Source organism: Nilaparvata lugens, chromosome 1 (genome assembly GCF_014356525.2).
Source record: "Nilaparvata lugens isolate BPH chromosome 1, ASM1435652v1, whole genome shotgun sequence".
Lineage (NCBI taxonomy): Eukaryota > Metazoa > Arthropoda > Insecta > Hemiptera > Delphacidae > Nilaparvata > Nilaparvata lugens.
Window position 1 is genome coordinate 24,068,804 of NC_052504.1, and position 27,383 is coordinate 24,096,186.

General features: G+C 33.5%; 1 protein-coding gene across 1 annotated transcript in view; it reads right to left on the reverse strand.

The window, feature by feature from the left end:
- Positions 1-24,278, reverse strand: part of LOC111046102 (histone deacetylase 6) — a 42,121-nt gene extending 17,843 nt beyond the window's left edge. The window contains exons 1-16 of the mRNA XM_039423196.1: positions 24,035-24,278; positions 20,114-20,233; positions 19,588-19,692; positions 18,509-18,639; positions 17,278-17,461; positions 16,179-16,276; positions 14,040-14,213; positions 13,014-13,206; positions 12,398-12,457; positions 11,296-11,385; positions 10,722-10,828; positions 9,487-9,774; positions 7,785-7,829; positions 7,012-7,099; positions 5,868-6,074; positions 5,075-5,232 (exon numbers count right to left, since the gene is read on the reverse strand). Coding sequence (XP_039279130.1) covers positions 5,075-5,232; positions 5,868-6,074; positions 7,012-7,099; positions 7,785-7,829; positions 9,487-9,774; positions 10,722-10,828; positions 11,296-11,385; positions 12,398-12,457; positions 13,014-13,206; positions 14,040-14,213; positions 16,179-16,276; positions 17,278-17,461; positions 18,509-18,639; positions 19,588-19,692; positions 20,114-20,197 — 2,012 coding nt within the window. The 5' untranslated portion in view covers positions 20,198-20,233; positions 24,035-24,278. The remainder of the gene's footprint in view (positions 1-5,074; positions 5,233-5,867; positions 6,075-7,011; positions 7,100-7,784; positions 7,830-9,486; positions 9,775-10,721; positions 10,829-11,295; positions 11,386-12,397; positions 12,458-13,013; positions 13,207-14,039; positions 14,214-16,178; positions 16,277-17,277; positions 17,462-18,508; positions 18,640-19,587; positions 19,693-20,113; positions 20,234-24,034) is intronic.
- Positions 24,279-27,383: the final 3,105 nt, after the last annotated feature.

Genomic DNA, 27,383 nt, shown 5'->3' on the forward strand with positions numbered 1-27,383 from the left:
AAGTAGAATTACATAATGTGTGATTTTATGGAGCCAATTGATGTTGCTCCTATTAACTGTACAGTTTGTGCAGATATCAGTGATTTTTATCTGAATTTTCCCTCTTCTCAATCTATAGGGAACAGTGACCGTGCGGATTTCTCTGTTATCCATATGAACATAAGAAGCTATAAAATAAATATTGACGAATTTATAATTATTTTACAGAGTCTTAAGCATCAGTTTAGCTGTATTATATTGACTGAGGCTTGGCTGTCTGATGAGAGTGACCTTTTAGAATTACCAGGGTATAAGCTCCACAGATCCTATAATAGTATTAACCATTGTGACGGGGTGGTTGTATACATAGACAGTGAGCTCACGTCAACTTGCAGGGAACTCCGGCTGGGTGGTGTGGCCACTTGCCTGTCCATATGCTTTGACTGGGAAGGAACTTCTTGTGAACTTCTTGCTGTGTATCGAAGCCCTAACTCTAACTTACCTCTATTCATGAACACGCTAGATAACCATTTTAAAGAAACATAAACCAATAGAGGAGTGCAAATCCTAGTCGGGGACATAAACTGTGACACCCTGAACATTACTCCAGGCTCGCTAGAAGAAAAATACATTGACATTTTGAATGAATCAGGATTGACAGCCTGTATAGATAAGGTTACCAGACCAGCCAGTGGAACGTGTATCGACCACTGTTTTATTAAAATACCCCATTCCTTTGATGCTTCCACAACAATTGTTCAAACTGCTGTGACAGATCACTACGCCATTTGTCTAAAAATAATATCAAATAGAAAAACGTTACCTACTAAAAAGCAAGAGTATTTTTTTAAAGTCAATTGGCAGGGGATCAATAATGCTATTTCATTGCAGAATTGGGACCTAATCACTGAAGAGAATGATGTGAATGTGGCTACTCACCATTTCTCCGAAACTCTTCAAAAAACAATAGATGATAATACTAAAAAAATATTGGTCACTGCAAAAAATAGCAAATTAAAGCCATGGATTAGTATGGGACTAATACAATCTATCAGATATCGAGATAAACTAAAAACGAAATTAAATAGACAACCTTTCAACATAAACTTAAAAAATGAATTCCTCCAATATACAAATACACTTCATTCTCTGATCAAACAAGCAAAATTCATTTATTATAAAAACAAAATCGATGATGTTTCAAACAATCCTAAAAAATTCTGGTCAACTGTTAACGAAATATCCGGTAGATCTACACAAAAACTTACCTTCCCTGTCAATGAATTCATCAAAGATGGAGAGTCTACTGTGCAACAGAGTGCTTCTGAAGTTAGCAACAATTTCAATAAGTACTTTGCCTCTGTTGGAAAGCACCTGGCTGACTCCATTACAGCTTTGGGTGATCCAGAGGTACTTGACTCCAATTATGCTGTCGAGTCTTTGTTTGAGCTCCGATCTGTTACACAAGAGGAGATCAGACGGGTGGTTGGCAGCGTGAGAGGAAATAGCGCCCCTGGTCACGATCGCATACCAGCTAGACTTATTAAAGATAACATCCACTCACTAATACGTCCTATTCAGCATTTAATAAATTTGAGTTTACTAACAGGTGAATTCCCAGACACTCTCAAAATATCGAAGGTAATCCCAATTTATAAATCCGGTGCAAAAAATGACTACTCCAATTACCGTCCTATTTCGCTACTCCCCATAACTTCAAAAATTCTGGAAAAATATGTTGAGATTCAGCTAATGCAGTATTTGAGTCAATACAATATTCTAACTACCTCTCAATATGGTTTCCAAAAATCAAAAAAATCATCTGATGTGCTCTTTGATTTATCAAAACATATTGCAGATAACACAAAGGAGAAAAATAAATTAATAATAACTTATCTAGACTTAGCAAAAGCCTTTGACTCAGTTGACAGGGAAAAATTAGTCATAAAACTAGACATGTTGGGTATTAAACAAACTGCTTTGAAGTGGTTCAAGAGCTACCTGCTCGACAGAGAACAATATGTTCAAATCAACGATGTCAGGAGTGAGTTGGAGAAAGTAAATTATGGTGTTGTGCAGGGGAGTACTCTTGGACCAATTCTTTTCCTTATCTACATTAACAATCTTCCTCAGTTGAACATTAATAGTAAACTTTTCTTATTTGCGGACGACACAGCAGTGGTTTCTACCGGAAAAAATTGGGAAGAGGCTTATAATAATGCAACAACTGATGTAGCTAGAATTAAAAAATGGTTTGATCACAACTGCTTAACAGTGAATACAAGAAAGACCAAATACATGCCTATTGTCACCCGAAACCAGCAAGATCCAGGGCCTAGAGTATTTAAACTTCACTCATGTCAAGATTCAACTTCCATTGGCTGTAGTTGTGAAGTTCTAGAACGAGTTGACCAGTACAAGTATCTGGGCATAACATTTGATCGCGCCCTCAGCTGGGGTCCCCATGTACAACTTGTCAAAAAGCGACTTAGAAGGCTACTATATGCTTTCTCTCAGCTAAGCCAAGTTTTAAGTAAAAAGCATTGCAAGTCAGTGTACTTTGCTTATGTTCAGTCCATCATTCAATATGGCATTCTTATTTGGGGGGGACTGCCTGCTACCCTTTTGGAGCCACTTGCGGTGTCGCAACGGCAAATAATCAAAACTATCCTTAAGAAAGAGTACCGCTATCCAACCATTCAGTTATTCACTGAATTTCCGGTGCTGAACATAAGACAACTCTATGTAAAATCTTTATTAATTTATCTCAGAAACAATAATTTTAACATTTTACCAGAAATAATTCATACTTATCCAACAAGATACAGAGTAAACTATGGCTTTGCGACGCCCCAAGTGGTCCACGGGCTTGAGTTGAGAACACCTTTCTACCTAGCCCAAATGGTACACAGGAACTTACCCTTTGAGATAAGGAATATGCAGGAATGCAGTGTTACTGTATACAAACGAAGGATTGAGAGGTGGCTGTACTGTATGGGCTGGGAAATGACAGAAAGTCTGCTTCGGTCAGTATACTTGCATTGAATTAATTTGTTTATTTCCTGGAATTCTTCTTTTTCTTGACTCTATCAGTGAGAATCTTAATACTCCTTCTTCTTCTTATGTAATAAATTGGCATCTTTGTACTGATATCTTTTGAGGATCCGCCGATCACTGTTCCTACATAATATATCTTCAATTTCTTTATTTTTCTTTCCCCATTTTTTTTTAAATTTAGAAGTATTATTAACATGTTGTTGCTGAGAAAAATTCAATATGTTTTGTTTGATATTATTACTTTTATTTCATTCAAATTTACTTTTTTATTGATTTTTTACTCTTATCTTTGTTATTGATTTAAAACTATAATTTACAGTACCATATGTTTTGGTATTATGATATGTTATTAATGTGTTTTATTCAGCTATCAAGTTGGTGAAATGTAGCTATTTCTGTACTAGAAAATCATGCAGGCCATTTAAGGCCATAAATTGATAAAACGCAATAGATCTAGAACCAGTAGGTAACCTGGAACTCACCCCTACACTCAGACGTATAGTCTTGTAGGGGTATTCTAGTAATAATAATACTATCAATTTTATTGTATAGTGCATTTTAAAGAATAAAGAATTTTGAATTGAATTGAGATACTGTGAACACAATAACTCCAAATTAATTAACAATGTAGTTAATGTAAAATGTTGACAAAAAAAATTGAATTCAACAAATTCACTACTATCAACTCACAGTTTTCAACATAACAATTTCTATGTTGCAGATCTTCCTATCTTTTTAACAATATAAGCCGTTCGCATATAATTGTATTGCTAATAAAATTTATAGTCGTCAAGAACTATATTGACGATGCATTATTCATATTTATTATTGGATTTACAGAATATATTATTGATTGTACAGTTGGATGCTTGGAACAGTGTTATAGAGATATTTGGTCTGAAAATAAGCAGAGAAAAGAGTGAAGTAGGCCTAATGATCTTTGGAAGGGATGGAAATATTGAATTTTATGGAGAACCTTTGAAAAATGTTAGGAGTTTTTGTACTTGGGCAGTGAAATTGCAGGTGATGGGTAAATAAATTATGAGATAACAAGAAGATTGCAAAGGGAGGAATTTTTATCAGTTAAAAATTAAATTTGGGATGGAAAAATGCCAGAAAAGGTAAAGATTATAATGACATTATACTTTGTATAAGATGTATTATGTAACTATCATGTTGTATGGTGCCGCTAAATGGACAATGACAGAGAGAGAATGGAGTAGAATACAAGCAGAGAAATGAGGTTCCTCAGGGCAACAAAGGGAAATACACGTAGAGACAGAGTTAGGAAAAGGAAGATAAGAAGAGAACTGAACCTGGATAGCGAAAGGGGAAAGATAGAAAGCATGAGACTTCGTCGCTGGTTTGGACACGTGAAGAGAATGGGAGAGGACCGACTGCCAAAGAAAATGAAGATATGATGATTGAAAGAAGGAGACCGAGAGGACGATGGAAATACACAGTGGTCAACGAAGAGGAGAGGATACAGATGACGACAGGTTGAGAACGAGCGATGGTGGGAAGGCCGAGGAAAATGGAGAGACATTATTCATAACCAGACCCGGCACTATCTGGAACGGGACACGGAATTGGTTTTGTAATAGTTGAACCAACTATTTGGAGAGAGCGGCCCTAAAAGGTATCAAGATGCCAATAATATTAATCAAAAAAACAAATCATCACAACCAGAAGAAACAGTCATATCAACTGGAATGACTATAATCATAGCCACCTCTAATACAAGGCCCCGGCCTACGATATTGCAACGTCGCAGTGTAAGCCTAGAATCTAATACGATTGGTGGTACACTGCGACGTTGCAATATCGTAGGACGGGGGGGCCTTGTATTAGAGGTGGCTATGCTATAATGGGCTGATGCAAAATCTGAACAGTAACAATAATTTGAAAAGAAACTTGTAATGATATCCGCCAGGAATGCAAGGTACACAAATTATGAAATTAAAAAATCAACTGGATTCAATTTGAATCAATAGAGTAGAGGTTTCTTAGACAACAATTATAATAATGTTTTCATTACCTAGTCAAATTGTACTTGGTGATTGCATATTTAGCTGCGACGGATACGTTATTGAAAATACAAAATCCACAGGGTTCGAACTCTTCGGCGTGGTGACCTGGTGGTCTTATCACTGCTATCCCTGAACCACTTTCTCCATTCATCACACTGTCCACCACCTGTACAAAAGTGATTTCAGAAACAAGCATGAAAAATGCTTGAGAATCAAGCATACGTCATTTAGTACATACCGGTATTATGTACGTACTAATTCAAGTCATATTCTACACTTATACCCTTAATCAGTGTGATCTCATAAACTCTGTATAATTTATACAATCGCTCAGGCTTGTCTTCATGAGCGATTTCTTTGGACTCTAATTGAAAATTTTGTTATAGTATTGTATGATGTATGAGAACCATTTTTGGTATTGCAACTTACTTTTATCCTTTTTTTATTCATATTGACGATCTACTCAGATGAAGAAAAAAGCCATACTGTGAATAGGTACGGAATACCGAAGAATATAAAGTTATTCTAATAATTGAATGAAGGATGGGAGGTCTGAGAATCTAAGAACTGTCACATGATAGTTACAAGAGAAATATCAAATTATATGCAATATAGAAATGAGTGATGAAACTGGCAGTAGAGACATACATTGAGTCCGTCATGCAACGACAATCAATTTTTTCAGTTTATCAGACGACTTCACAAGTTAAAGATTTGATCTCTAGTATGAGAACTAGCAACTAATATAATGTGAGTAGAAAGCAGACTGCTAAATTTAATACGTAAGTTGTAAGGACAAACCTGAAGAAGTGAGCCAGCAGCCAACAGAGCTGAGTCATAGGATTTCGGGTGCAAATAGATGGATTTGTAACTTTCTTCTTTGGATAATTCGCGCCATTCTTTTTCATTGGCTTCTGCTGGTAATGGGATACTGCCAACTGATTTCATCTGTCCAACATGCTCTGAAGAGTGAACCAACAACAACTCCTCTTCTGTTGCTTTCCTACTCTGAAATGTGCAATATAAAAAATAATAATTTATGAAAAAAATACAAATCTCATAAATCTTGAGTTACCCAAAATCAATAAATTTACATAACTTTTTACATAGCATGTTACATCTATTATTACCCAAAGGCACGGTTATACACTATTTTGTTACCCAACAATTGGGAAAACTCCTCAAAAATAAATGTATTTTTTAAAATATTTTCCACAAAGTTAGAAATAATAATATTGATAAAGCTGAAGTTTTAACGGCGAGAGGCAGATAAAAGATTGAAAATCAAAAAGGACCAAACACAGACATGAAAACTGTATATGTTTATAATTATTTATTAAGTTATATTATCGTAGTTTATTCAATATTTTTCTCAAGTTTTCAACTTCTTACTATAGTGGATTGTTTAAATTAATTTCCCTACATCAATATTCCAAATTCAAAATTTCTTGTCATTATTTTTGTATAGAAAATGTCTGTGTTTTAATGTGCTGAAGAATCATAATAACCTCTTTTGGACTAGGTATTAATCGAAATTTGGGAATGGAATAAGGGCTGTGAGCCTGTTTTTTTTCATTTCCAATCAGTTTATGATGATGTGTTTCTATCGTTGTTGAATAAATAAATAAATCACATAGCTGTTACAAATGCATTAAAATTGTAAGAGCAGCATCTAAACAAGCTCAGGCAATGAGAAGTTGAAATAACTTAAGTTACTAACTAACGTTAAAATAACTGCATCATTCGGGTGAATAACACAACATTCAACTCGGAGGTAGAACTACTTTTAGTAGTTAAAATCGTTTAATATTTTTGGTAAACATGAAAAATAACAATTAGAGATGAATGGAATAAACTTTCAATCCAAAATCACTTACAGACAGTTTCATGTAATCATAGTTCTATACTGAATAGAGAAAGCATTGCATTGGAATAATAGACGTACCGGTAAATGATTCATCCTCTCCAAGACATTGTACTGTTTCAACGTTTCATAAATGTTTGATATTCTCTCTGGTCTTTCAGGATGCGAGCTAAACATATAGAAACCATGTCTGTAAGGATAGAAGACTTGATTATTCGTGACAATTAATAGATATAACTGAGACTTTCCATTCGTATTGTGTTGAGCCCCAAGATGAAATGAGATGAACACCTTGTTTCATGACTATTTTTGTCTGATTGCAGAACTAAATATTTTTATAGAAGTTTAAAGCTAAATTGCGTTTGAATATAATTTACCAATAAATAATACATACAATACATTACATAGGGAATTATCTGTATTCCTAATAACCTAATGCAAAGATGAAATTATAATAATAGTTCCTGACATTACATTATTGATGTTATAAACAATGAATTCATGCAATTACATTTTCTTAAATGGTTATGATACACATCAAAATATACAAATAATTATCGTCCCTTAGAATCTTTACCATGAGGTTGATAAATAGTATAATTTAGGACTAAAAGGCTAAAACTTACATTCAACACCCGTAACGTGAGAATATTAGAATTGAACCCAAATGAAAAAAATAGATTAAAACATTAAACTACTGAAGGAGAAATCTTCTCTAAAACAATATTATTTGAATCAACCGTGTTAAATGAGACCAGCTATGTAGGAAAGCAAAAATTATGTATGATATCAAATCATTGAACCTTGACTTAATAAATCTCTTCTAGATAATAATAAAGTATTTGTAAACTTACTCAAACATATTCCTATGTTCCATCATGAGGGGATCATAAACGAAACTCAATCTATGAGCAGGGCTCATTAACTTTGTTCCTATTGACAAAAATATAAAGATAGAAGCATATATGATTATTGAATTCATTGAGTTCATTATTGAAACAATTCATGCTTTGGTTTTAAACTTTAAAATTATTGAAAGACTGAAGTATTTTTCATTAACAGAGCTTATTCCTACGGTTGAAAACTACTAAATTTATTGGATATTATTAAAATGAAAAAGATTTTAGTTACAGAAGAGAATTTACATAAGTGTATGCATTGGAGAAGAATAACAGTTATAATGGTGATACTACTTATAGCTGAAACATATAGGAAGATCTATCTATTTACAAAACAATAGTAAAAATCTTCCTTTTATTCGAAAAACATAGTTTTTTATGGACTGAAATAATAAAAATAACATAACATAGATCTAAAAAACCATTTAAACATAGATAAGAACTGATCCCACATAAATCGGATGTTAATGAACGCTTATGAAGTTAGTTACTTTTAGCACTGTACTACTATTAATATGAAACCTTTATAGTTTTTACTACTACTGAAAATGTAGTATTATGATTGGACACCTATTAGTGAAATCGGCGAGATGACTACACCCAGAAATATAAATGACACACACCGATATAATATACTACATGAATGAAACCCATTTTGAAATTACATAAAACATTTGAATAGCTTGTTAAGCAACAATAACCAAGGATCGTTGAAAACTATGAATGCAACTGTCAAAATCTGCACGAACAGCAATGTATTATATTAAAACTCTAAAAAGTGATAATTTTTGGTAGGTTAGTTTATGAACAAATTGATGTAAATGCATTATCTAATACAGATTATGAGGAAATTATATTCTTCATTAACAAATAGACAATTTGTATATATTTCTGAAGAGAAATAATTATTGCAATAATTGAGAGATGAGATTTCACAAGAATAAGCGCGAGAATGGTGGATCACTTCATAATCTAGTTATGTCACATATTGAACCACCCCTTCATTGTAAGTGCAATCATTGAACAAGACAGAAATATAATGACGCATTATACCTCCTCCTACGTGGATCTGTATCGAATTGGTCTGGACGGGAGAACCCTAACATGTATGTTATGTTTTCCAGTCCAGTCCCAACCGGAGATTCCGCTTTCAATGTACAATGAACCCTTGATCGAGCAGCACATTTTTTAGAGTTATTGTTAACATCATAAAAAATCTGGTGTGGTACACTCACACAACTTTCCTTGCTCATTGAACTATAAGCCTCATTATCAAACGAGAATAATTTAGGGGAATAACATAATGACGATTGACGGCAACATATTTGCAACTACGATCAGACTACTGCTTATGTGTATATACAATTGTTTTCAGAGTACTTTTTCCTTTATGTAAATTGTGAAATTCCATGATTTTTTTTTGAAATTCGTCAAAACAGCTGTTCTAAAGATGAAATATCTTGACTATGACTGTGTTCTTTTTATAAACTGCTCTACCTAACCACGGTATATGGAAGAAGAAAAAGTAAAAACCGTGTACCTACCTACCTCATGCACGAGAAGGAGGTTACAAAGTCCATTTCTCAAGGATTGGGTGGACCCTTCATTAGTACCCCAGGAAAAAGACTCATGTCAGTTGATAGAGCTAATAAATAACTATACAGGGTATGGATTTGAAAAAATCGGCTCGTTAGAGCCGTTTTTGAGAAAATCGTGATAATGAGCAATTGTTTCTTCACTCCGGACGGGGTAACAATCCCTTGTTTTGTACACAGTTGGCTTTTCTTCCTTGTAATCATACAAAATGAAAGGTAGATGCTGGGTTCGTTCATCAATTAGTCTGTTCTCTTGTTGCAAGGCTTTCAGTGAATAAGTGTCCTGGAGCTGGAAACACTTCCATTCTTTTCTGTGACTGTATATTACGTTCAATATGCTCTCCGTGATACTGAGAAAAAATTATTGACTTTAAAATCTTATACGATATCATTCACATTCTATGACATTGAAAGGCTTGTTCCAATAACAACGATGTATAAAAAACGTTGACAAAAAATAACCCATTTATACTATTTATGATTCTACTGATATGAATATGAATGCTTGGACTATGGAATACATGTTTTTAATTCTAACTGGAACAATCTGGTATGAATAATGTTAAGTCGTAGTATTAACAACACAAATACGTATTATTATGATGATAAAATAAAGTACACATCACTTGATATTCAATGATACATTACTAATTGGTATGTGCATATAGCAGTAGTTTTTAACGTACCTCAACTACTAACACTTGATACAGAAATATAATTTAATGGAAATCAATGTCTTTGAACTTGTGATATTACATGTTACGTGACCAGACCTAAAAACTTGAATCAAAATATTTGAAAATGTACATGCCAATCATCAAGTATAATGGATTATCTACATGAAACTATAATTTTTAAACAATCAATTCCCCTCAAATTTGAATGAGAGAACAAAACAACAGATAATAGAACTTATTATTGTAATCTTATTCCATTGAAGAAATATGTCCATATATCCAGAAAAATGTATACTTTTGTATATACTTAGGGAAAGTGTATCCACATTCAAGTTATAAACACACTCTTGTGTCCACATTGAAGAAAAGTGTCCATGCACTTTCAATTTATTATCTCGAAGAATATTCGTTGTAAGATTTTATTGACAATTACGAATGTGATTCACGAATATGAATATAAACAAAAACATCTATAGGCAAGATAAGTTTGTCTAAACTTACCTTTGCTCAAATTTCTTATCTCGAAGAATATTCGAATATTGACAATATATTAGGAATGTGATTCATGAATATGAATATAAACAAAAACATATAGGCAAGAGAAGTTTGTCAAAACTTACCTTTGGCTGGGTGGCTGCAAGGATTCGATAGTTGGACAACTGTCACCCAAAAGTGTACGCAAAGTGAGAGCAGCACCCTCAGCCAGAGACTTCAGAAAGTAGCCACCCTAACACACAAACAACAACCTCAACAAACACTAGAAACTGGGGTGCCGAAGGAATTACTACACTAAAATTCTTCAAAAAAGCCTAAATTGATTGAGAGAAGTGTCCTAGAGATTTTATAGGAAATTAATGTACATTAATTTCCTTTTAACCGCAAGCAGACTTGAACTTGATATATTCATATGCCATGTTGCGATCTTGACATAGAGTGCAAATGGAATTAGCATAATGAAAATCATCCATTAAAGAGAAGCAAATGATAAATTAAAAATATTTCCAATTCAATACTATTTTCCAAGTTCCATATTATTTCTAAGTGGAAAATGAATTGATTTTGAATAAAATATGTAATTTAAATAGAGAATGTAACAGAAACGAATAGAACAGAATAGAAAATAGATAATTATATTCTTATCTTCAATTTTACGATATTAAATAGTAGCTAATATATATCTGAAGGAAAACTCACCTCTAAAATAACAGCGATTTTTCCTGAGGCAAGACCACTGAGAGAGGACAGAAGGTGGGCGTAGCAAGCAGGTGTTACTTCCATCTCACCCTATAAATTATTGGAAATTCGATTGAATTTTACAAAACAATTTCAAAACAAAAAATAGTTGAATAAAATATTTTTTAAATGTATGTATTCAGGTCTACTTATTTTTTATTTAAAAAATATCATCATAGTAGGACCCATCTTTTGAAAAGTTTTTAATATTATGAAATAAGAGATTAAATTTGTTTTTAATCTGCAATTTCATATTAAAAACTTTTCTAAAAAGGGTACTATGATGATATTTTATGAATAGAACATTTTTAATAACACGGCATTTCTCTTCCGTGAACGTTTGTTATATGTCACACGATTTTAGAAATAGCTATATACAGAAATGCACTGTATAAAAAGTCGAAGTTATATAAAACAAGAGAAAGAAAACCACTACTCTTATGCTTTGAAAGAGTAACGGGGATAATATAAATAAATTGGCAGTAATTACAAAAAAAAAAATCAAAATAGGTGCTATCAAAACCTCTAGGAACTTCCTCCCAGAGAATATTGACTACAGAGAAAATAGCCATAGAAAATTCTATGGAAGCTACTGTACAAAATATTGCGACTAATCTTTGTACAATATCATTCAATGAATTCCCTATAGCTATTTGCAGAATTATAGAATTCCCTCTATAATCAATATTTTGCTTTATGCAGAATACTTCAGACGATAGCACATATTTTGAATTTTTGTTAGATTTATTTTAGTCATTTAACAAGAATTGATAAGGTGAAATATTTCCCATTCTTCCATCAATGATTAAATTGTATAATGAGAAAATGCTACTCATGAATAGTTGGTGACGATCTACTACCATGATAATAAATCTAATGATTATTTGAATTAAAGTTTATCCAGTTTCGAAAATTGATCATGAAAAAATAGATGAATACTGTATTGTAAAGAAAAATGTAATAAGAGCATGTCTATTCAAAATTGTTGAATATGATACTAGGTAAGACATGGATAAATAAATAAATGGATAAATTATTATCTCAATTGAAATTCAATAAATACCTCTGGACATCCAACAGCAGCATCATAGCCAGCTGAAACTATTATTAGCTCTGGTTGAAACTGAAACAATTACAAAATTATCTTAAAAAATCGAAACAGACATGCATGAAGTTGCAGTTTTCAATTTTTGCATTGATGCAGTATTGTATAAATAGAAGTAATAGCTTATTTCGGCGCAAAATTAAACTGTAACTATTTTCAAAAGTTTTGGAATTATTTTCAGTTTGTAATCTTGCGTTCAGAATTATTTGAAATTGTTGGTTTGTGAAAAGAAATGATCAGTGAAGAATACTGTATATCTGAATATGAACAGCGTGACTGTTGATAGCTTTAAATTCAGACTGAAGAGGTTTTAGGCATTCTCATGTTGTATTATATCATATTTGAAATGTTCTTTGTCAATAAACGGATAATTTTGTTATTAGCATTTAAAATAATGTTTGATACTCAGAGAACATCTTTCCTTTACAATATAAGGATTTTGATACGATATCAATAGATGCAAATAATTGTTCTTCAAGTTCGGATTCTCATAATTTTTAGCGAAAAAGTTCCATACCACTTCACAAAAAATAGCATGTATTTTTTCTATTTTCTAAATATTTCAAGTGCTTACCTCAGTAGCAACTGGAAGTAGAACCTGTTGAAATATCGCAAGATAATCAGCATTGGCCATTCCGATTTTGTTCAAAGGAATGTTGAAGTTGAAGCCTTTGCCCTCTCCGTCACCAGTGTAATCGAAATCAGATTCCCTTAGGTTAGGCCAGAATGTACCATGCTCATAGCGATGGATTGAAAAGTATAACACTCTGAAAAGAAGTATTCATTATTATACAAGACCTGTTATCCATGAATGATAAAGAACTAATATAATTGATCATTCAAGCTGAAAGAATAAATTGGTTGTGAAATATAATAGACAACATCATGTTGTGTAAAGTAAATGTGAATAATGTATCTGTAATAATAAGACTAAACACTTTGCTTACTAGCAACAATTTTTTTCACAAAAAAAAACAAAGGAAAGTTTTAGTTTGATGCCGAAACTTGGATTTTATTGAATTTATATACCCAGCATTCACTGCTAGACCGGGCTCCTCGAAATCAACTAATCTTGGAAATTTTATTGAATTTATATACCTAGCATTCACTGCTAGACCGGGCCCCTCGAAATCAACTCTCTTTAGCCAATCATATCACTTTCTCTCTCTCTTTTGATTAATAGTTTTATTTACTTATATATTAAGCTTATGTAATCTTATTACATAATAATGTAATCTATTTTTCTGTTCTTATGTAAATTTTTCTTCTTTTGTAAAGGGTTGTGTGGCAGAGAGGACCAGGAGTCCTAATTCCGCCTTAATAAAGGCATATAATCAATCAATCAATCAATCTCTTTCTCTCTATACACTCTCGCAATATTTTAATGTTATTGGAGGCCAATTATGAGATTAGTCAGCTCGAGCAGACTGAAAAAATTGGAGTATATATTGTAGTTGGCAAAATAGCCAAAGCACGTTTCTCGTGAAACTCTTTTTCAGTGAAAGGCCGAAACTATTTCACTCCGTTCCACACCAGATGATGAACTGATGCAAGGCATAAAGTTGTGCATATCTTGAAACAGAAAAAAAATGTTGTTTACCTTGGATCTGAGTAGAACATTTGCTGAGTTGCTTGTCCATGATGAACATCCCAATCCACAATCAATATCCGATTGAGGCCCAAATGGTTGAGTGCATGCTCAGCTGCCAATGCCACATTGTTGAAGTAGCAGTAGCCGCAATACTCGCTTTTCATCGCATGATGACCTGGTGGCCTGACAATTTGAAATTTTTTCATAAAAAATCAATTTTACATTTGATACAATAAAATAAAATCCAATATTGAATGAAAAAGACTAAGAAATTGGCAAAAAACACTGATTTATTGATAATTAGAAAGACCGGTTTCAGTTATTACACCATTGTCAATCTCTGATAAACTAAATTAGATACAAGAGTAGCAGAATTTATACTAGTAGGCGAGTACTGCTATTAATATCAATTTTATTTGGGATAAAAGCGGGGTGTACAAACTTAAATGTGATTATTGTAATGCTTGTTATGTGGGTCAAACTGGTAGAAGTTTCAAAAGTAGAATTAAAGAACACATCAGAGATTGGAATAAACAAAATGGGGAATCTAACTTTGCAGAACATTTGATAACAAATAATCACAAGTTCACAGTTAAGGAGAATGTTGAGTTTCTGCATGTTAATAACAAAGGCAGATCTTTGAATATTCTAGAGGCTTTAGAAATAACAAGAATAATTAAGGAAAATTCCCAGTATAGTTTAAATGACCAGATTCATTTCAACCAATACAACACTACGAATTTAGTTTTATCATAAAATTGTAAGCATACATTAGTCAATAGTTTTTCCATTTACATATTATTTGTTTTATTATCTTTCACACTTGTTTTCTTGGTTCTTATTTTGTACTGAAAGAAAATTTTGTTACCATGGTGATTCTGTTGCTTAAGCCGCCATTTTGTCACACCGTTGAGTGGGAGGAGACTGTCTAGCTAGGCCAATGGCAGGCGTTCATGCCCTCGACCAATAGCAGTACTCGCCTACTAGTATAAATTCTGCTACTCTTGTATTTAGTTTTAGTTTATCAGAGATTGACAATTGTGTAATAACTGAAACCGGTCTTTCTAATTATCAATAAATCAGTGGTTTTTTGACAATTTCTTAGTCTTTTTCATTCAATATGAATAATTACCACAATATCAACTTCTCAACTACACAAAAAATAAAATCAAATATCTTTCATATGAAAAATAGATCGCGTCTTTAGAAAACATAATATATCGTAGAGTATTAGCATATAATAAATAAGTTCGATTTGGCCTATAAGAGTTGACTTGAGATCAATAATTTCCTATTCTGAACCAATGTATTTTATTTTCTGTTGATTTCTTAAACTCGTTTCTCGAGAAAATTATCCTTTTAATGTGCACCTCTTTCTTGGAAATTCATTAAGTAGGTATCGTCTATCAGAATTTCAGTCACAACTGTGAAACTAATGCATATTATTCCCAAATCGTCTCATCATTCAATTAAAAAAAAAAACTGAATAAAATCGTGCAACCTGACTGGATCAAATCTGGTGTCTGAGTTTTTGAGGTCAGATATGAATGATTTCAGGGGCTCTAATTTGACTTGAAAGTTTTTAGACAGCTGTGGCTGACAGACTTAACGTTTCTATTCGAAAAGCTTCAACTTTAATCAACTCTTATTGTAGTAAAGTCATCATCAAATAAACAAACGTATTAAAATTTCCTTTTATTGAAGCCAAATCAGATATGGAAAAATTAATAGATCAATCGAACTTACTTATCAACACTGAAAGTTAAGCCCACGATACTCACGATTAGTTATTGAAAACTATATTTATTTATCTACTTGATAATTATGTGATTAGGCTACTATTATGATGCAATAATTTTTAAACTTCTGCAGTAAGGATCTCATATTAACAACACCACACACAATCTATGGGGATCGTCATGTGATGTTTTAGTCAGTAAAAGTACAGTACAAAAAGTAGATTGTGGGTAGATTGCATTAACCTGGATTCCTTGAAATTGATTGGAAGCCAAATAGGCTGACTACATCTGGCCACATGACAATTATTCACTCAAGTGGAAGTGAACAAGATAAGTTCCATGATTAATGAATATGTATAGACAGTTTTAATATTCACATATTAAAAATAACAATTAACTATTATCTTACCTGATGATTGCCATTCCATTCTGGACGTTTCCTTTCAAAATTTCATCAACTAGTTGAATCGTACTGCCCACACTCAACAGAGATAATCTGTAGGTCATCTAAAATAAATTATTAATTATTATTAATATATTCCTTAGTGAAATAATATCCAATAAGGGAAAAAAATTAAATGAGCATTGAGGATCATATTCATGTTAGTAGTGAGTTGGAGACACTGAAACTCACATATAACTCATAAAACAAAACGTTTCTTGCTGAACATGTGAATCAAAACATTTTTGGGTGATTTAATCTAGAAAAAGAACTAGAAAACGGATAGGAAACTCAAAAAATAACTGGAAAATCGTTCAGACATTTTCATAACCCTCACAACACACCTTTTTCCAGTCTCCACCAGCTGAACTTGTACTGAATTTTAAAATTTCTCAAAAATTCTGAAAACCGTTGATTTTGAGTTCACCTTTAAGAAAGTAATCAAATCCATCCAGAGGTCAAATAATTCAATAATTTTAGTAAATGATAACATTGATAAGTATCAAGGAACATATCCATAACAGATTTGAATTGAAATAAACTCGAATTAACAAAAACTCTCATAACGCTCAAGAAATTGAGATCTCTCAGGAAAGAAAAATCTAGCATAGGTTGAAGTTGGAATTTTTGAATAAAAATTTAGAATGATAATGAAGCGACTGTCTCAAAAATGATCATTCTACTACAGAACAAACTAGTGGATATGCATTAAGGTAAAATCACTCAGTTTGTACAAACAAACTAGTGGATATTCATAAGGAAAAATGTCACTTACTTTGTACAAATTGTATTTGTACAAAAGCAAGAATATAACAAAGTTATAAGGAACTAACATTTTGTATTTTAAAAACCAAATTTAAATACAAATTGAAAGTTGATATACTCACATATAAAGGGTTCAAATACATGTCCATAAAACATGAATAGAACAATGTGAAAATAGAGTTTAGCATCTCATAGTGGGAAAAAATAACAATGTAATATTGAAAACCCAAATAGTTGAACAATGCGGATAGAAGGTACATGACACACAAGTGGACATGAGGAGGTTGAAACGAGTTCTTACCGGATGGATGTAAATAGCATCGTATTGCGAGGATAAAAGTTCAAGTTGATCGATATCAGAGCACCCATCAGTTGCTTTGAGTTTGTCCAAGTGCTCTTGCTTGTGCAGAGACAGTACTTCTTCTTCTCTGGCTTCTCTGGATGCTATCAATTTACATCTGTCCAGGAGACCTAGTTCTCTACATCTGTAAAAATTGAAAATTCTATGAAAATAGTTCCAGGATCAAATTTTCATACTTGACGAGATGGAATGTGAAATTTGTAAATTTGTTGACTGGCACCATTCAACATTTCTATAAGCAACTTCAATAGAATTTCTCTAAACTTGACGTGTAAAGAATTATATGGTATCTTCAATAAGTAACAAAACATTGAGAATTCGATTACTTGGAACAATAATTCAATTATTCTGTGATATATGTCTTTGAGGTCTCAGCTCTTATTTTACAGGATGAGTGGGAGCTACGATCAGCCCTTAATTGTTGAGAGCGATCATAACCAGCAAACTTGTCAGGTAACTTTGGGATTTGTTAGGTGTCCTGAAGAGCAAACTAAGCTCTTTTTCAAAAGAACTTTAGACTTATTAGACCCAAGTTCTGCAATATTCTGCAAGCCGAAATTTAAAGTTTAAGGATTGGAGAAAACAAATACAAATTAGAACCTTTGCTTTTCAAAGCCCGGCCAAATTATATTGAAGGATTGAAGGATGTGCTCAACTATTGATTTTTAGTAGCCTATAATTTTATGTTTCAGTACCATCATTTGAGTCCAACTAAATAGCGTTGGAATTATGTGAATGTGAGTGTGAATGATTAAGCCTTCAATAAATAATTTTATCAACTTCTGTACTCAAGTTATTTAATATTTTTGACCTGGCAAGCAAATTTTATTGAACAAGCCACACTTAATGTCAAATTGAAATTGACAAATGTCAATTGAAAAGTTTACTTCAAGTTGTTTGTGGTTAAACAAACTTAATTTTTCTCAAAAAATTATTTTTCAATGTTGGCCTAATTGTATGTTATTTTCTATTTAATTTAGCCTAATACTAATTTTAATATAACTGTATTTTTCTTTTGTATCTTAATACAAATTAAGTAAAAAAATATTCCATTCGAATTGAAATTGTATTGAGGTAAATCTAATCTGTTTAATATTGTTGTTGGGGCTGGTATTCAGCTATTCTTACTGGATATAGGCTGAATAGGATAAAAAAATCAAATGATATTCACCTCTCCATAACCTTGGTGTATCTTCCTGGACATTCCTGATAGTTTGAGTCCCAAAGACATCTATTTTCGACCATTCGATCATCATAAACGACTCCTGTTGGTCCACGAAACTGTTCCTTCACGTCAAACATCTGAAAAATATTTATTGTTCGATGATATATTCACTATTATGAACTATTTTATTTTATAGAATAGAATTTATTATTTTACAGCTAAGTTTAAATTCACATTTTTGAATTCCAGTCAAACATAGGTCTGCTACTTGTGTTGATAATGTCAGAATTTTGGCAAATTTTTAAGCAATTTTTAGCAGCAATAATTATACAATTATTTGGACATTTTTACATTTTAAACATAATCATTACAGCAATAATTTGGATTTTTGTTTAATAATTAAACATCTAATTTCAGAAACATATATGTTGAGTGGAATTTTTACATATTTAGGTGAAATAAAAGAGATTTTGTCATCTGACACTAATCATGTCATCTTGCCATAAAAATATGTGGAACTGACATCTTTTTCATTTCACCTTAATTAAACATCTAGTGAATTAAAAATTGATACAAGTCAAATAGTACATATACAACAATAAGCCTTCAGAAATACGATTTACGCGCGATTTTTCGACTTCTATATCGACATGCAACTAACTATTTAGATGTAAAAAACAGTTTTTCTACTCACAGAACTGTGAATTCACATCTATTTACTGACACTCCTGTGAGTAAACATATTGTGTCTTACAACTAAATAATTAACTACACGTCGATATAAAAGTGGAATAGTCGTGTGTAGATGAATCGCAGTTCGAAATAAATAAATCTTAAAGTTATTTAAAAAAAACTATATTAAATTATAAATCATACATATTTATTAGAATTCATGAAAAGTAAACGAGTAACGTAGAATTTACAACTAGTTGAAACGGAAAAAATTCACGATTAAGAAATGATAAGAAGAGAAAATAAAATATTATCTTACACATAATCTTATTCGTTCAAGATAACCCGGAAGGGAGCTATAGTAATCACAGAACATTGATAAGAATTAGAAACAATGCGTTAGGCCTACTTACAGCTTGATAGTCATCTCTGATGAAAAATGTGTCCTCTTGTTTCTTGGCCATTTGCCTAGCTCTTGCTTTATGTTTAGCAGCCAATATAGCAGCAGAGGGCTTGGACTGCAAACAACAGTAATTGATAAGATAAGAGACATTTTAAAATATTACCTCTATGTGTATAAAGCTCAAAATATTAGAGAAATAAAGCAGATATTATAGTGTATACATAATATGATAAGCAATTCTGTTTTCTCATCACCTTTGAACACTTTAAATATAGATACTGCCTCATAATTTAATGTAAATTAATTTTTGAACACCTGAAATGGGATTATCGAGAATTTGCTCTGCGAAACAGCAATAAGTTATAAATCCATATTTGAAACTCCTCAGTTTTCTGATGAGAAAAATATTCTTCTAAGATAAAAAATTACATTTACAATATATTTATCAGAAAATGCACATTCTAGATGATTTTTTTAATCAAGTGTGATTTATTACATGCTTGGAATAAAATTTATGAAGATTAAGTTATACTTACCTGTGCATTGGCCTTGTGAGGTCGACGAGCAGGGCCTTCAGATGACTTTTTCTGGCCTTTACGAGCTGTTGTATCAGAGCTCATGGTAGCTCTTTTAGATGATAATATTAATTAAAACGTCTGTAACATAATATGAAGTTTATCTCAAATTCGAAATTGATAAGTTATTTTATATGGAAAATGGAACATGATAATTTAGGTCAGTCACATAGAAGTACCCCAAGACGTTCATATATTGCATTGCCAATGACAAGAAAAATGAAGTAGATATTGACCGTCTGATACATTGACGTCAGTAGCCAGGTATCACAATGCCACCTATGTATTTTGATAGGGGAGCTCAAAGTAATATTTGATGAGTTGTAATTTACCTAACAATGTTGTCGATACAGAAGGATTGGCTAGAAAAATATGTTGGGAAATTCAATTTTTCAGTGAAGAATTTGACAATAAGTCCATTGAAATTATTTGAAAATTTCCACAGAATATGCTAAACATTTTATTGTTCGGGTTTGAAAGAATTGATTTTTTTGTGTCAAGGTATTTTGAACTAGGCCTACTGTAATTAATTTTGTGAAGGGTTTAATTCTGGGGAGAGAGTTGTTGACTTGAATTTAAATACACAAGTTATTCCGATATATTTAACAAAATTTGTTGGAAAATGTTATTTTTCAAGCATGAAGGGTGGTGTTAAATTGATTTTTAATTGGTAAACAGGTAGGCTATTTATAATTAATAAATCTTGTAGAGAGTCTAATTGTAAAGGCCCATTGTTTGGTCACAGCACAGCCAGCCACAGACACAGCACAGGTGCAGAGACAGCACAGTCTAAAATGTGCTGAACTCTGAAAAGAAATTCAAATTGTTTTAGTGCCCATCAGACTTGAATACTAAATTCAATCTTATTATTTTAATGAATCATTCATCAAATTTGAAAAATCACGTATTCCAAGATATTTTGTCAAGAATAGCTATCATAAAGGATGTACGATGACAAAGAAAAGTAATTAAACAATTTATCTTCATCTACACTACAGAATTGATCCTCTACAAGACCCATACCAGTTAGAAATACCTATTGATCAAACAATAAGTTACCAGTTAGTTAAAAATCCTTCAAGATAATAACTTGCTTCTCCCGTTGGACACAGGCCCTACACAGCTATCATTTTATCTTCTATGAATATTGCTTCCCAGAGTTAAGGTATCCACACGGTGTTCTGTATGGGGACCATTACTTTTCATTCTTCTCATGAATGACTCAACAGCAAACGAGGAAGCAGTATTTTTTGCAGCTAGAGTCCCAACAAGTGGTGAGCCAAATGTGTGGTCTGAAGAGACACTGAGTGTTGCAAAAAAGCGGTTCTCATCAAACAGACTCAAGCTGAATGGAGATAAAACTGACACCCTCTTTTGCTCACTGAGACAGCAGGAGACAGAAGCTGAACCAGTCAAGCTGCTTGGCTTCTGGCTGAGATGGAATCACCATGTGTCTGAAGTGTGCCGGAGGCTATGCTGGGTAATTAATATTCATGATGAAGCTCAGACACGTGGTAGACAGAGAAAGTTTGGGGATGGCATACCACCTTCACGGCCACCTCACGTACATGACAATCATGTAGGGGTGTGTACCAGAAGTGAAGGATGTGTTGTTCCTCCGAAAAATAGTATTCCAGAATACAACTTTTGTTGCAAGTAGGAACTATAAACCACTTTTCAGGGATATGGAAATTCTTACCATCTACAGGCAATATGAGTCGTGCTCTCACATATTTGATAGACAGCAGGTTAGCAGTAGGTTAAGCAGCACTAACAATAGCTATCAATCAGCAACCATTTGGATATTCAACAAGTTGCCTAGTGAATTGAGAAATTCACCAGGTAGAAAATTGCCAAGCATGGTGAAGCAGAAAATGAATGACAGGTAACTCTAATCCGCTTTGCTGAGCGATGAGGAAGTACTACCTCCTATAGTATCAACATACTATTCTTCATGACACTGCCTATCTTATAGAAACCCCAGTCTTCAACAACGAAATCAAGTAAGTAAATACCCCTACCCCTAATAAGTAACTAAAAACATACATAATCATTAAAACGTCAGTCTCAGGGCTTGAAAACGCACAACACCAGCACAAAAATATGTTGATACGATTAGGATATAATGAGTAAACAAGTTTCATTATTTTAATTGTATTAATTAGTGAGAAAATCATGAATAATCAACAGCATATGAATATAAGAGAGAAAAACGTTGAAGTAAACTTTACTTATAACTTACATTCTAAAAGAATATTTCTTATCATCTAAAACAAGACAAGATAATTGTGCAGTAACTACAGAAATATCTCCTATTCTAGGACTGTTAAACAAGGAAATAGAGCGATAAAATCAATTACTTGATCCAAGGTACAGTAGGTGTAGTGTAACTGAACACCTACTCATGTTGGACACAGGCCCTACACAGCTATCATTTTATCTTCTATGAATATTGCTTCCCAGAGTTAAGGTATCCACACGGTGTTCTGTATGGGGACCATTACTTTTCATTCTTCTCATGAATGACTCAACAGCAAACGAGGAAGCAGTATTTTTTGCAGCTAGAGTCCCAACAAGTGGTGAGCCAAATGTGTGGTCTGAAGAGACACTGAGTGTTGCAAAAAAGCGGTTCTCATCAAACAGACTCAAGCTGAATGGAGATAAAACTGACACCCTCTTTTGCTCACTGAGACAGCAGGAGACAGAAGCTGAACCAGTCAAGCTGCTTGGCTTCTGGCTGAGATGGAATCACCATGTGTCTGAAGTGTGCCGGAGGCTATGCTGGGTAATTAATATTCATGATGAAGCTCAGACACGTGGTAGACAGAGAAAGTTTGGGGATGGCATACCACCTTCACGGCCACCTCACGTACATGACAATCATGTAGGGGTGTGTACCAGAAGTGAAGGATGTGTTATTCCTCCGAAAAATAGTATTCCAGAATACAACTTTTGTTGCAAGTAGGAACTATAAACCACTTTTCAGGGATATGGAAATTCTTACCATCTACAGGCAATATGTGTTGTGCTCTCACATATTTGATAGACAGCAGGTTAAGCAGCACTAACAATAGCTATCAATCAGCAACCATTTGGATATTCAACAAGTTGCCTAGTGAATTGAGAAATTCACCAGGTAGAAAATTGCCAAGCATGGTGAAGCAGAAAATGAATGACAGGTAACTCTAATCCGCTTTGCTGAGCGATGAGGAAGTACTACCTCCTATAGTATCAACATACTATTCTTCATGACACTGCCTATCTTATAGAAACCCCAGTCTTCAACAACGAAATCAAGTAAGTAAATACCCCTACCCCTAATAAGTAACTAAAAACATACATAATCATTAAAACGTCAGTCTCAGGGCTTGAAAACGCACAACACCAGCACAAAAATATGTTGATACGATTAGGATATAATGAGTAAACAAGTTTCATTATTTTAATTGTATTAATTAGTGAGAAAATCATGAATAATCAACAGCATATGAATATAAGAGAGAAAAACGTTGAAGTAAACTTTACTTATAACTTACATTCTAAAAAGAATATTTCTTATCATCTAAAACAAGACAAGATAATTGTGCAGTAACTACAGAAATATCTCCTATTCTAGGACTGTTAAACAAGGAAATAGAGCGATAAAATCAATTACTTGATCCAAGGTACAGTAGGTGTAGTGTAACTGAAACACCTACTCATGTTATGACCCACTCACACGCAATCATTAGACATTCTGTTACAATATAAAGAAAACTTGACTAAACCTTAATGATATACTTAAAAATAAGTATGATAATATTGATCTGAATATTTAAAAGAAGCTAAAAATAATTACTTGTAACAACACAACTTGACAAAAAGTAAGGTTAGTCTACTTACACAAATAATTTGAATTGTCAAAGGAATGTTGAGTTTGTAGGAAATTTGATTAAAAATTTCAAACCGTTACATGTTGAAAGAATTAAAGTCTTAACGAAGTAATTGAAAGGCTAAGAAAAATTATTTATTCCAAATTACTTTAAACTGAAAATATTAATTACCAATCGTTATCAAACATCACACATTTAACATGTCAATCCGTCAGTCGTCATTTCATCCAGAACCAGAAACAAAAACCACACACACAATAATACAGAAAACTCGATAAAAGTTTTATCGATTATCAAACTTACATCGACTAGGCTACATACAAAGATAGTTTACATGCAACCATGCATGTTTTTGCAGAAAGAAAATTATGCTGAGTGCTGGTTGCACAACAGCCGGTTAAATTTTAACCGTGATTAATGCCACGAGAACTAATCACAGAAGCAGCTTCTCTTTGTCTCAGATACAGAGTAACGGCCAGCAACGGTCACAGCTACCACATAGTTATTCAAAAGTATTCTTTGAGTATATATAGTGAGGTCCACGTTATAATGGCAATGTGTGTTTTGCAATGGTGTTGCTATCCTTGTGTATCATTCAACAAAGCAGATGGCACTATCTCTTTCACGCATTGCAAGGTTGTCACATCATGTAGAAATTCAACTAATTGACAAAATAGGGTTGAGGGTTGGGTTTTTTTAGGTTATATTTTAAAATGTTTCATAAGGATAGGTTAGGTTTTTGCTTTGAAATTGAAATATGCTAGAAGGGGCTAGGGTCCAGGTAGAGTTATGTTTTTTGTTGTTTCAAAGGTGAAAGAATAGGTTAGGGGGTTAGGATTCTGCTTTGAAATCCAAAGTATTGAATGTGAGAGGGTTAGGGGTTAGGTTTTTTCAAGTTATATTCAATAATGTTTCATGAGGCTAGGCTAGGTTTTTGCTTTGAAATTGCAATATGCTAGAAAGGGCTAGGGTACAGTTAGAATTATGGTTTTTGATATTTCACAGGTGAGAAGATAGGTTAGGGGGTTAGGATAAACAGGTTAGGTTTTTGCTTTAAAACTACAATATGCTAGAAAGGGCTATGGTGCAGATAGAGTTATGGTTTTTGATATTTCAGAGGTGAAAAGATAGGTTAGGGGGTTGGGATTTTGCTTTGAGATGACAATTTATGCTGACTTAGTTCAACATTAGTTGAATAACAACCGTAATATTCTATTAATTATATTATTGAAAAGTACTCTTCCTTTTATTGCATGAAATAATGATAATATATTATATCGAATTTAATGATAAATCATCATTGGATAATAATATCATCAAATCAAAATGGAATGATGGCTCCAGTTACGGTGCTCGGTAACCATCATCACAAAGAACGTTACATTCGAAGAACTGACTGAATGGAACGGGAAAAAACCGTTACTAACACATGCGCGATATGGTGCTGTCTGAGACCAAGAGTGGTTTGTGTTTGTTCTGCTAGACTTCCAATAATTTTATAGCAAATTTTTAGTTTAATAATATCCAAAATGATAGGCAGAGTGTTAACACGAGGTTTGGTTGCAAGGAATGCAATCCAAAAGACTCAACAGAGAACAAACGTTACTCTACCACCTGCCAGAAGGTGCCCATTTATGGTAGGTTATATTATTTTACACGACCTTACATTTGACCTGATATCTATTATTTTTATCCCACTATTTTTTAAGTAATTTTAATATTTTCAAACTCTTCTCTCAATTTACCGTGTTATTTACAAAAAGCAGTTCAACAAGTGTTGAACTCGTGTATGCTAATTTTGTCCCATTTGGATCTACACTTACGCCAATTATAAAAACTACATAGTATCACAACAAAGTAAAGGAGGAATTTCTAAGCTTATTTTATAAGTACTAGCTGCGCTGAACAGATGTAATATACCTTATATGTTCTCCTTCATCCATTACCCACAAGTGTGGGATCAAATGCTTGTGTTTTAATTTATCAATCATTGATAATAGCACAAGTACGGAACTACCTTTAACGGCTGTTGTCCTTAATTCCTCCTACATTCATGACCAGTTAACTAGATGGATGGCTTCAAAAGAGCAAGATTACATGTCAAACTATATTGTTCTTGTGTGCATCAAAATACTCATTGAGTAGAATGGGTTTCTGTTTAGCCAGATATTAACTCTGTTTTTAACAATACACTGCAGGTTCTTCACACTAGCAGGCAGGTCATTGTACAGGCACAGTGCAAATATTGGGAAGGAGTCCATCCTCTTGTTGGTTTGGTAGCGCGGTATGTCAATGTCCAGTCTCCTCCTTGTCGCATACTTATTTACTTTTTTCTTCAGTCCTCCCAACGCATGCACATGATGATCAGCCCTCAGCACATGACTGCCCTCGGTGTCCTCAACAAACATGTAGCAGACAAGACAATATGTACCATGTGAACATAAGGATAAGTTCAATTAGCCTACAGTGCTCACGATGCCCTGCTAAGTTGATCACTCAAAGTGCTTTTTTCTTGCAGCCCGCCGCATGCCCCCACAGCAGATGGAAATGGGAAAGGGCAAACCATCACCAGATCTTTTCTGCTGAGTCTACGCAGCAAGTAGATTACACGTGCCAGCCTGGTGAAAACTTCATCAATGTGGCCTGCCCATGTCAATTTGGAGTCAATGACAAATCCCAGGAGTTTTTCCACTGATTCATGAGCAGAGTCAGCAAGGCTACGAAGTCCAAAGAATAGTTGCTGGGTCTTCCCCACATTTAAGCAGAGTCTATTTCTCTCGAACCACTGCTTGCCATCATCAAAAACTCGCTGAGCAAACCAGCTTGTTCAACTGTCCGCCTTCTAGAGTATAGGCCTATTGTGGTGTCATCCGCAAACATCAGCACTGGTACAAGAAGCCCAACATCATTGATCATATCTAGGAATATTAGTGGGCCCATCACCAGTCGACAAACATATACCCTTCACAATGACCCAAATTTGTGCTTAAGTTTTCCTTTCCTAAAATGTTATTTTGCCTTAACGTTAGAGCTTGCTTTAATTTATAACGTTAGGACACATATCTGGGTCGCCAGTGGGACACCAGAAGTGTATGAGCGAACATGGGCATTATTCTTTATTGTGTTCATTGCTCCAAGGACACCAGGTTTTGGCGGCTGGCTAGTGTGTCACTCAAGTCGCCATCCAGGTGTTTCACGGACATCCCATCTTGCTGTACTCACATAATATACCGCTGGTTTCTCTGATGTTCCAATGTACAACTAAAAGACTACATTGTAACGAAAATCTCAATTAAATGATGTAGATCACCCTGAGTCAAGACTTCTGCTACTGCAAACATTGACAACAGGGTGAACAG